General features: G+C 45.4%; 1 protein-coding gene across 3 annotated transcripts in view; it reads left to right on the top strand.

The window, feature by feature from the left end:
• The window catches only part of cyth1a (cytohesin 1a), a 42,580-nt gene that overhangs the window by 9,135 nt on the left and 21,246 nt on the right, over positions 1-12,199 (top strand). The window contains exon 1 of one of the 3 annotated variants that reach the window (XM_061845358.1): positions 2,513-2,731. The exons of the other annotated variants lie outside the window; for them this stretch is intronic. Coding sequence (XP_061701342.1) covers positions 2,704-2,731 — 28 coding nt within the window. The 5' untranslated portion in view covers positions 2,513-2,703. Of the gene's footprint in view, positions 1-2,512; positions 2,732-12,199 lie in introns of those variants that run through there. 3 annotated transcript variants of the gene reach the window in all.

Genomic DNA, 12,199 nt, shown 5'->3' with positions numbered 1-12,199 from the left:
TTTAAAGGAGCATGAATGGTTAATATATTTTACACACTTTTTAAAAAACCTTGTATATGAATGATCTGCACCATCTGTTGAGTTTAAAAGTCCCAATGATGTTCTTGAGCAGAAAAAAATGGAGGCATGCAAAGCAAATACTTTAAAACATTGTTGTTTATTATGTATTTTATTTTTCTGTCAAACCGTTTTTTTCTGTCACTATCAATTTTTCTCCAATGCCAACATTTTTTTTTTTTAGCCCAAAAACATAATGGCAACTTCATCGTGGTATAGTTTCAGTTCATGAGAATGACCAACAGGGGTCAGTGTTGACTGCAATTGCTGCGCATCAAGCACTGCATTTCTTGACATCAAAATGAGAAACTTGTGGGATTTGTACCATTTAATTGTTTGTTTTTCTCAGTAAAAGTTGTAACATTGCGAGCGCTCATCGTCGTCACAAGCGACCCGCTGGCACTCGGCCCAAATGAACGGCGTTCCCGATCGTTCCCGGGAACAAAATGCGCTCGGCGTTCGATGAGCGGCGATTACCTGACACCGCTGCGCGGAATGTGCGCACGTAGCGCGGGAGACGCGAGGGTTTTGTTTTCACAGGCCGCCGCCGAGCAGCATTCCTGCGAGTGCGACTCTCCTGCGGTACTGAGCAAGCCCCCACAGGCTCGGTCGGCCCTTTTCTGGTTCGTCCTCGGCCCTCTTTGGTCCCTCGCTGTTCGTGAGTCACTGATGTTACCGTCGCTAAAACAAACCAAAAAAAAAAAAAAAAAGAAACACGAAAAAGAACGGAAAATACACTTTGTTTAAAAACGGACTTCACAACGTGTGTTGCCATTTGCTGATTTGGTGAACCCATCCTTCGGGATTTACTGAAAATCTCATCTATTCGCATTTTTTTTGCGCAATACACACGTTACCATGGCGCCATCTGGTGGAATCTTGGTGTTATTGTTCAGTTAAATTCGTCGAGATGCCGTTTTGTTGCCGGTCAAAAGTCCCGACGTGTCGTCTACTTTGCTATTACGCTTTTTCTGTATTTCCCAGCATTTGTCAATGCCCGAAGGTTGCGTTCAAAGACTTGCACCCGTCATAGAGTGTAAGTGATCGCGGGCAAATTTCTTTGCCCAAGTGTGATGTCGCTTCAGTCGGTACTCGCGTTTTATTTAGGCCGTCGTAATATCATGAGCCTCACGGTATGGTGTACAGTCGTTTATGTAACATGGTGGTGCACGTTCGAGATGCGCGTTAATGCAGAAGGATCCCCTTCACTTAAAGTGTTTTGCTGACATCTTGTGGCATTCATACGTAACTACAAAACTTATTTTAAGGGGGATGTCGATTGTGAGCAGATTTTCACAATTCGCAGCAGGTTTTGGTCTCTCTGTCCCGTGAATCGCAGGTATTCCCTGTAGTATAATAAACAGCCATGTACTGTAAATCTAATTATTCCTGAAAATTTGATCGATTGAGCCGTTGTGAATTTACAAATAAACGACTTGCAGATGCTTTGTTTTAGAAAAATATTGCACCTCAAAAAACAGCATTTGTCAAGCAGTGACCTATTTAATAACCTCTTGAAACGAACTAGTGGCCAAGACTCGACGTGCTTTCCACTACCAACCCAGGCTAAACTTTGGCGCTTCACTCCATATGACGATCTTGGATCAGTCAAGAATACTTCCTTGACATCAATAACTACATTAGGTTTAGACATAGTTTCTGCGCCTTTTTATACAGTATTTCTCGTATTGTGTGGTATTTGCTGCGCCTTTGCAGGTTTTCTTTGCGTAAACTGAAGACTCTGAATTGTCCATAGGTATGAACGTGTATGCGAATAGTTGTTTGGCTATGAAAAATGTGTTCTGTTTTTGGCTGGCGACCTCAGAGCGATTCTATAATGAACATATACGAACCGCTTTGTCGTTTTTACAGTTCACCACGCATGCAGCGGGTTGTTGTCTTGAGCGGATGTGGGACATTTAAAAAAAAAAAATGAAAAAATCTCGTTACAAAGGTGGCAGGAGAAATGGTGCAAACTGCTGCATGTGTCAATCACGCTCCTCAAGCCCACGCAGTCCAGCTGTCCACGCTCCGCCCTCGTGCGTGCGTGCGCGTGGGAGCGAGCACAAAACCGGGTGGAGAGGTGGGCCCTGAACGCGTCATCAGCCTCTTCGGGTGCACCTTTAAGTACTACGTACGTCAAGACAAAAATGACACCCGGCTATGTCATATATTTTTCTTCAAAATAAGAGTTATTGATATGACAAATACATTTCGTTCATTGTTTAGTACAATGATGAATTTGTATGCATTTGTGTGAGTATTTCTTCGTATTCCATACTTGTATTTTATGTATCTCGACTGCACACAAGCGCCCAACATGGCTTTTAACTTTATTGTGAAAACTAAGACCGGAAATGTCTTGCTGGTGTTCCGCCTCACTTGTCAGACAGTTGCGCGCATTGACACAGTTGAGACGAGGTTGGACTTTTTTTTTTTTTTATATTGTCCCAAACCTTCGCTTGTTTCAAACCGCTCCCTGTATAACTAGCTACAAAATACTTCTACCAAGGTAACGCAAACCTAGTAGTTGGTGGTTGAGAGGAAAACAAACAAAAAAAAAAAAAACGTGCGAAGAAATTTAACTTTGGACGCTTGGAAAAGATCGTCGAACTTTTGTACCGCAAACACAACAAGAGAGACAAGATGGTGTTAAAGTCCGAAGACGGCGTAGGTGAGTCATTTAAGTCTCACATTTATATCCACTTGCTGGAAAAAAACTGTGTAATAGATGTAAACTTAAGGCTCCGGAAGTCAATTTTGTCGTTTTTTAAATTTAATTTTTTTTAAAATCTAAAAAGCTGTACGTAAAGAAAAATAATTTATTGTATGGAAGACCTGTCTACGTTTTTTGTTTTGCTTTGGTTTTGCGGTTTTGTTTTGTGTTTTTTTTTTTTTTTTTTTGAAGTTCCTTCGGGCAGAAAAGTAGGAAGTGGTTGGCAGGTGTGCCTCAGGGTTCTGAGTTTCCGGCTTCGAATCCCGAACCTCTATGGAGTCTCCATACTTTCGCTTGTGTGGGTTTTGTCCAGGTCCTCCGGCTTCCTCCCCCATTCCAGAAATATGCCTTTTTAGATTCATTGGAGTGTCAAAATTGTCCTTAGGCGTCGATGCATGTTCCGAGCGGTTGTCCGGTGCAGGTTCTGCGAAAGTCAGCCGGGAAAGGTTCCAGTTTTTCCGCCATGAGCAAAAGCATTGCAGGAGATTGTTTCAAGGAGCGAGCAACATGTGGCACGCGGGCACCTCTGGGAAACCTCGCCAGCCGATCAGAGGGCACATGTAAACAAACAATTGCCACCCGTGGGCGATTGCAAACCGGAAATACAGGAATTGAAAATGGATTACGCACACTCATCAGAAATGGCGAGTAAGAATTCTGAACACACTTTTTAGTTATGCTGTTACCTAGTTTGGATGACCTTGTAATAAAAAAAAAAAAAAACTGTCACTCGTGGTCAGTCATGCTCGCAGATAAAGTTGCAGGTGTGATTAGGGATGAAATGTTAAGACCTTAAAATAACTGACTGGATTAATATAACATAACTGTAAATTCAAAATAAAATGAACAAATCCATAACTGAAATAGATAACAACAATTTCAAACTCAGAAAGTATCATTTCCAATTTCAACTGATGTTAGTAGTACATGATGTAAAACGTTATTTCAAATTTTTCATCAAGAAAAATTCTTGGTCTGGCAAACTTTATGTGAAGAAAAGTTCAATGCACTGGCCTGTCAAGGAATAAACCCGAACGGTGTATACCCGCAATGTTTTGAAAATGCTGAAAGTTTAGTTCAACATAATCGGCGTTCGTGGCAACAAGCTAGCGATACGTCGGAAGAAACATTCCTGTCGGCAATCGTGATGTATTGTTATAATCTAGCGTGATTTTACGGCGCTATCGATTGTCAATCCATTGATGAAAGCTAGCAGTAGATGATCTAGATCTTTCTAAAGTACGTAGAGGGGAAAAGTTTTCAACTTCAAGATAACGCGTACCACTGGGGAAAATGACCGTTCGCATTTCGAGTGACGGACAGACTAACGTTAGAACTTAGATCAAGTCAAAGTAAATCACAATCTCATACTTATTATCGTTAGATACTGAAACATTACCTGTGAAATGTTTTCAGTGTAACAGAATTTCCTTTGGCGAGGCTCATGATGCTGATGCTGACTCTTTTGTCCTAACTTCCGAACATGCACACAACGGTTAACTGGCATTTCCTGTTTCCGGGCGAATACTGATTGTTTAGGAGCGGGCTTGTTTGGTTACCGTTTATGAAATAATCATGTAAATAATGTCAAGACTACACAGAATCAGTGATGTCTTTCAACATCTATTTTTTTCTACTCGATTTTTCGTGCTCGACTGTGCAGATTTGCGAGCGCGAAGGCGTCAAATGTGAGTGACTGAACAAAAACATGCATTCGACGGTAACATCTTTATCGGAGTGAAGGGATGTAATCACACGCAGCAGCAGCAGCAGGTGCTGTGCGGCCGTTGCGTACGCCGGCGCGTGCTCGCGTTACCCCTCTTTTGAAACTTCGGTAATCCCGAAGAAATGCGCTACAAACAATACACCTCTGTTGCGGGCGGCGTTAATTAGCGGAGCGCGTTGGCGCTAATCGTATTCGCGTTGGTCTCGCTGAGCGATCCAGTTACGTGTTCCTTTGTGATGCTGACGATTAAAACGGCGAGTCCCTCCTCCGCGTGGGCCACACAGCCGCTCCGTTGTGCGTTTGCGTGCGCCGCTCGGCGCTGGGTGGGCCTCTGGACTCGCAAGCAGACGTGACGAATGGTCCAGGGCGAGCGCGAGGCCCCGGCGTAATGCCCCAGCGGTTTGATGGCCCGCGTCGTCTCGCCATAATCGTGTTTTGTGTCAGTGGACGCCCTTCTTTCCACTCAACTCAGCGGTTTTTAATATCATTCAGTCAGATAATTGTGTTTTTATATCTGTCTCGGGTAATAAAACTGCAACCATTTGTGGAGGGCTCAACGCCAAATGACATGTTCGACATAAAAAAAAGTTGGGAATCCCCAAGTTCGCTTTGTGCAGTTTCAAAAAACGTTTTTTCCATAAATAGAAATCATATATTCCAGGGTCAAACTGTGGCCATCATAACACATTTATTGTGATTAAATTTTATGATGGTAACATTTTAACACTTGGATCCGCAGATAAATTAGAAAAATTAAAAAGGGACCCCCCCCCCCCCCGAAAACACAAGTGACTATGTTTCAAAACACGTGTATTTGTACATCCATCCATCCCTCCATCCATATTCTTTGCTGTTTATCCTCACGAGGGTCGCAGGTAGTGCTGGAGCCTATTGCCAGCTGTCAACGGGCAGGAGGCGGGGTACACCCTGAACTGGTCGCCAGCCAATCGCAGGGCACGTAGAGACAAAGGAGTGCACTCACAATCACACCTAGGGGCAATTTAAAGTGTCCAATTAATGTTGGATGTTTTTTTGGGATGTGGGAGGAAATCGGAGTGCTCGCCCGGAGAAAACCCACGCAGGCACGGGGAGAACATGCAAACTCCACACAGGCGGGGCCGGGATCGAACCCGGGTCCTCAGAACTGTGAGGACAACGCTTTCCAGCTGATACACCATGCTTCCGTATTTATACATATATTTGTATATTTACAAGACATACGTGTACACGCGTAAGTGGGTTTGAGACAATTGAATCACTTCGACTTCTGTGCTCGACTGAGCAGTTTCTACTTTTCTACTGAGATAAATCATGAATTCTACAAACAATAAACAGCCCCCCCCAAAAAGAAAATTCCTTTTATTATATTACAAAAATAGTCCCTGGAGCGAATGCGTACATTACAAGACAATCTCAGCAGTTGCATGAAAATCATTTTTAATTTTGTTTTCAATGATATCTGAGCAGTTTTTCAAATTTTTGCACTCATAACAAGAAGGAACCTGCCGCCTATAGTTATGACTAACTTTCATGGTATTCTTTTTTTTTTTTTTTTTTTTTTTTTTTAAGCTTGTGTACAGTAGATACGAAATCGCCCGTTGTCGCGTTTACCCCGGCTCAAAATGGCGGTTCCGCTTGCCACTTTACCTCGGGAGTAACACGCAAAGCAGCGGCGTAAACTTGACGAGGACGCGCTTTGTCTGCGGCACGGAAACGCAGAAAGCAAATACCCGGACCGCGCTCGCTTCACCGGCGTTTTCAGCGAGTCGGATGAGAGAGAAAAAGCGTTCCCACCGAATGGGCGTGTTCAGCTTTCACTCCCGCCGCCGTGTGTGTGAGAAAGACTAACAAACAACAGGAAGCCCAGAGTTTGAAAATACGCTACACAGGAAGCTGTGTACTTCTTTGCGACGACTCCGCTCCGTTTGTTGAGCTGAAGCCGGCAAATACTGAATGAAGACGGTGGAGGTGGCAAAAGTACGCACACGCTGTACTTAAGCCGAAAACACTTTAAAACGTGTACAAACAATAATTAAAATGTACGAAAGTAAAAATCATGAATCACTTTCAATTGCAGTTTATAAAGAAGTGAAAGTACACCTCGGATTTTTGAAAAACAGAACCTTTGGGTTTACACACCACACATTTGCCACAAGCCACTCAAACGTCATTTCCCACAAATGACATTCGATGAGATGAAAACTCATAATTCTCTTGAAGATCCTGTAAAGGGAAGTCAGAGAATAACTGAAAATGTGTAAAGACTGAGAACTATGTCATACCCTTTTGCGGAGATATAGCGTTAGTTACCATTTTCAGTTTTCTAGGTTGCTTTTGGGCGTGGCTAAACCGGCTTGCGTGACACACCCCCAAAAAAAACTTGACCATCTTCGTCGGCATCAGCATTTTATCCAACTAGCAGTTAGCAAGCTAGCTATGGCTACATCTCAAAACGCATCTTTTCTTTGGATAGTCCGCGGGTGTGGCTGCTTTAGAGAGTTTATCCATCTTCTGCTGCTTCTCTGGGACGAAGTAGCTTCAGGAGAGATACCCAGACTTCCTTTTCCCCAGCCACTTCTTCCAGCTCTTCCAGAGGGATCTCGAGGCGTTCCCAAGCCAGCTGAGAGGCATAGTCTCTCCAGCGTGTCCTGGGTCATCCTCGGGGTCGCTTTCCGGTGGGACGTGCCCGGAACACCTCACCAGGGAGGCATCCAGATCAGATGCCCCAGCCACCTCATCTGGATCCTCTCAATGCGGAGGAGCAGCGGCTCGACACTCCCAGATGACCGAGCTTCTCAGCCTATCTCTAAGGGAGAGCCCCGGACACCCTGCGGAGGAAACTCATTTCGGCCGCTTATATCCGGGATCTTGTTCTTTCGGTCACGACCCACAGCTCGGGCCCATACGTGAGGGTAGGAACGGAGACCGACTGGCACATTGAAAGCGTCCTCTTTACCACAAGCGACCGATACAAAATCAGAGTATTTGTTCTTTATTTCCCACCACTGCACTCGAGATATACACGTACTTGTCTGGATGTGCTGCGGGAGGATGTTGATAATTAGGCGGCCGCGATAGAAATCAAGGCCGGCGAGCGTCAGAGGACAAAGGCGTGCATTGTGGGTCCGGATGGCACTTCCGCTCCCAAAGGGGCCTGAGAAGCGTCCGCATCAGCGTGTAAAAACAACGAGATCATTGAAAGACAGTGGCATTCTTTTTTTGCCGTCTGTCTCGATGGATTACAGCTGCTTTGATTCCGCGGGTGGAGTAGCGGCACGTTTTTGTCGGCGTGTTTGCTTTGACGCTGGAGCTGTGGCGGCCTCGCCATACGTTCATTCTTTGTGGCGTTTCCTTCTCAGCGGCCGTAGCTGTGCTAACAATCTTTGCCTCCTCGTTAAGATTTCATCTCATAATGGTGGCTGGAGAAGGTGACAAGTCACCATAAATCATTTCAAAGTGGAATGCAATCAAGGCCGTGTCCCTGGTTCACTTTCAAGTTGTTCCACTTTCAAAACATCTTTGTACGAATTCATTTAATATAATTGGTATTAGGTGGCACGGTGGAATAACTAGAAAGTGTTGACCTCACAGTTCTGAGGACCAGGGTTCAATCCCAGCACTCCCTGTGTGGAGTTTGCATGTTCTCCCCTTGCCTGTGTAGGTTTTCCCCCGGCACTCCGGTTTCCTCCCACATCCCAAAAACATGAAACATTAATTGGACACTCTAAATTGTCCCTAGGTGTGATTGTGACTATTGTTTGTGTCTATGTGCCCTGCGATTGGCCGGCGGCCAGTTCAGAGTGTAGCCCGCCTCCTGCCCGTTGACAGCTGGGATAGGCTCCGGCACTCCCCGCGACCCTCGTGAGGATAAGCGGCTAAGAAAATGGATGGATAATTGGTATCAGTCATCAAAAGTGTTGGAATCAAACAAACCTTCAACCGTACAGGGCAAGTTTTAGGTGAGGGGCAATCAGGGTCATGTTTCAGTAGTTCTTCTCATACATAAAACTGAAATGCTCTCACGAAAATTTAATTTGGCAGTGCAAGAGGCGTATTGACACCCCCCCCCCCCCCAACTGATTACATTTGAGCTTCATTTGGAGGCCGAACTATATTTTTGCACAGGTGTGAAAAGTCCCACTCGGGTTTTTCCTGGAAGGATTCGCATCAAATCAAGACTCTTATTGGCTTGTACGTTGACCACGAACCTCGTTGTCGTTTTTGTGACGCCTGTTGTCATGGCAACTACCTGCTGGCACCATAGTCTGGGGGGGGGAACAAGAAAAATATTTCCAATGGTCAAATCAATCCTATTAATCTAGGATGTTGATCCTCTATCTTTTCTCATTCAATCTCCATTTGCATCAACTCAATACAGCACCTAATATATTAATACAACATAAAAATAGGAAAGCTTTGCTGTATTGGACAATGCCGAACGGCGTACTAGCTTTTTCTCTACTCGCTCGGAGGATTTAGGATCGACATTTTCCCATCTGAGGCACAGCGGAGTGCTTCACTTATTGCACAGACATGAGGTCGCGAGCACACTCCATAAATGCGTCCACACGTACGTACGTGACGTGACGTGACAAGTCATAATCTTGCACAATGCCTCGACACGCGCCGCTAAGGTAGCGCTCCATCCCGGTAGACAAATAATTGTCCCAAGCATAAACGCGCATTGTTTAATCAGAGTATGACTAGTCTCATGACTCGTCAGGCGAGAGCGTCCTGGCGTGAAGGGCTGAGTCACGTCTGCTTGTGTTACTTGGAGATTATGGCTTCTCCGGAGATGACCCCATACTCATAAATTCCATCCAGAGTGTTTTTTTTTTAAACATTTTTTATCATATCATAAGTTGCCCGTGTAGCTCAGTAGATTGATTTCATTGTGGCCTAACAGAGATGAATTTGATTCAAAATTGACAAAAATATACTTAAGTCAGCTTGTCTCAGATGTTGAACTTGGGGAAGAATAACTTTGGACCCAAAATTTGCATGAATATTTGATTACATAAAAATCAGGTTAGCTCAGACTTAGCCACAGATTAATTTGAGTAATATTTGAGATGGTGCATTGTTTATATGATGTTTCATTGAACTTGGGAGGGAAATCACCATCCATCCATCCATTTTCTTTTGCCGCTTATCCTCACGAGGGTCGCGGGGAGCGTTGGAGCCTAACCCAGCTGTCAACAGGCAGGAGGCGGTCTACACCCTGAACTGGTCGGCAGCCAATCGCAGGGCACATACAGACGAACAACCATTCGCACTCACAATCTCACCTACGGGCAATTTTGAGTGTCTGATTAATGTTGCATGTTTTTGGGATGTGGGGGAAACCGGATTGCCGGGAGAAAAGCCACGCAGGCACGCGGAGAACATGCAAATTCCCACACAGGCGGGGCCGGGATTGAACCCGGCTCCTCAGAACTGTGAGGCCAAAGCTTTTTCCAGCTGATCCACCGTGCTGCCGGAAAATCACCAAAATGTTCCAAATATCACAAAGTGTAAGGAAGTGCCAGGCTGTCTCAGATGCAGACATTTAAAGTTATGATTGAGTGAAGATTCATATTTCAAGACCTTGCATGATATACTTTCGAAACAAAACGCACCAAAAAATTGTGACGATTACAACATGTTCCCGGGCTCAATGTTTCACGTCGTCACGGAGTTATTTTTTTTTTTCCAAAATGTTGCTTGATATGTTACTTCTGACTAATAACAAGCGGATAAAATGTGTGGTGTATGTTTTGCATTACTCTTCCCCCCCCCTGCAATCTCCCTCCCTATAGCGTGTTTGTATGTGGGGAAAGAAGAAGAAGAGGAGGCGGCAGAGTAAGGAATGGCCACAGGGTGGAGCCTCCACGTTTAAAGCAAATGACGGCAAACTCGAGGCAGGGATGGAGGGGGGGGGGGCTGGGGGGGAGGCGGCTTCCCACGTCTCGCACTGCAAACCGGCAGTCCGCTCCTCACTCCGCTTTGGGGCTCTAAAACACTCAATCGCATCTATCGTTGCTCCACAAAGATGGAGGCCGTGCTCGCTGAAAACCACAGGAAGTGACAAAACCGCCTTTCGTGTTTTTTGGTATTTTTTTTTTTTTTTTTCCGTGGCATCAAGGAAGTCTCGGTCCGTGAGGAGAGCAAAAACTCGAACGCTTGACGTGTTTGTCATTCAGGTGAGTGCTCAGCTGTTTGGGAATCGGGCTCATTTTTGCCGGGTCTGTCACTTAGGACTTGGCAACCAGGATTGTCCAAAGCGGTCGCAAATTGGGCTTCTCTTCTGAGCTCGTGGTCAGGTCCGCTGACATCTGAGAGGTTTGAACTGTGGCGTTACTGACTGGGCTCGTGTGTTTCTCGTCAGGATGGGTGGGGGTGAGGTGTTCTAGAGAGACATTTAACTGTCCGGCACAGAAGTTCATCCCGCAGGGGAAAGTCCTTAAAGACCACATCTTCCTGGTGTAATTCGATAGCGCATAAAGGACTTTTTTGATGGTTTCGTGACCCAGAGACTGACCATTTGTCCCTTCAACTGGCACCTTGCTGAGGAATTCCCCTGATCCCACTTTCACTCACCCTTGGGATCGTTCCGCCGACTCAGTTCGTATCCCACGTGTCACGACGGCACAACGTTCCCAATTCTTAGGACGTCTGCTCCCACAAGCCCAGGTCGGGCACTTTGGGGTATTTATGATTCATAACCGGTGGTCCACGTGTGCGGCAATTAAGAATCGGGAGGAAGTTTATTTGGGATAGCGGCCGTTTTAGTTAGCGCTATTTCTTTTCAAACCCTCCTACTGGTTCTTTGTTACAGGCTGTTTGGTTTTGTTTCTGAAGGTGTGTGTGGTCTCGCAGCATTCCCGGTGGGACTTGTCGGAATGAGATTCCGTCTCCTTATGAATCTTGCATCACTTTTTGTTGCAGGGGGAACAGCGGCCATATGGGGAAGCCTAATGGACAGTGATTGACGCAGACGTACGTGTTGTGTTAGTGGCCGTCTCGCTCAAGCGATTGATTGTCCGTGTGCTTTGTAACCTGTCCTGAATGCATTACGGCTCATCATGAAGTCGACTGGTTCTCGTTACGGGCCAGCGCTTTTATTGGCTTAGGCTCTGGGGTCGATTGATTGGCGCCTTGGGGGGGTGGAAGGGCGAGATAACTGAATGTATGGACGGCCCAACACACCCGTTTCCCTAAATTTTTATTCACGCGGGACCCATTCTTATTGCTGTAACATATGGCACGCGGCGCATGAATCAGTAATGTTGAGAGATGTTTGCAAAGAGGCGGAGGAAGCAATTAAGCCTAATGGAGCGTGTCGTAGGACCAGATGGATGCTGTTGCTTGAAAAATTGGTTACAGTCACGTCACCTCTGCAAGGACTAAGAAACCAGAATAACTCCGGAGTTTGGCCTCATGCACTTTTGTGTGATGTAAAGCGAACACTTAGTCCTTGATCGGTGCGAATAGTTTGATTGTGTCGAGGATCTGGAAAGGAAACTGAACCAGAAAGACTGAAAACCAAACCTCGATTCATAGCTGGACTGAGGAAAAAAATGTCAGCTGAAGTGAAGTTTACTTTTCATGGCATTTCTGCCCTTGTGACCACCCACCGAAAGAAGTAATGTGAAGATGCAAATGCATTTAAATGTTCAAAGTTTGTAAAAATGCCAGCAGCGAGAACACAGAGTACGTGC

This window comes from Syngnathoides biaculeatus, chromosome 16, assembly GCF_019802595.1.
Source record: "Syngnathoides biaculeatus isolate LvHL_M chromosome 16, ASM1980259v1, whole genome shotgun sequence".
NCBI classification, from domain to species: domain Eukaryota; kingdom Metazoa; phylum Chordata; class Actinopteri; order Syngnathiformes; family Syngnathidae; genus Syngnathoides; species Syngnathoides biaculeatus.
This window is presented reverse-complemented; position numbering and strand designations above follow the sequence as displayed.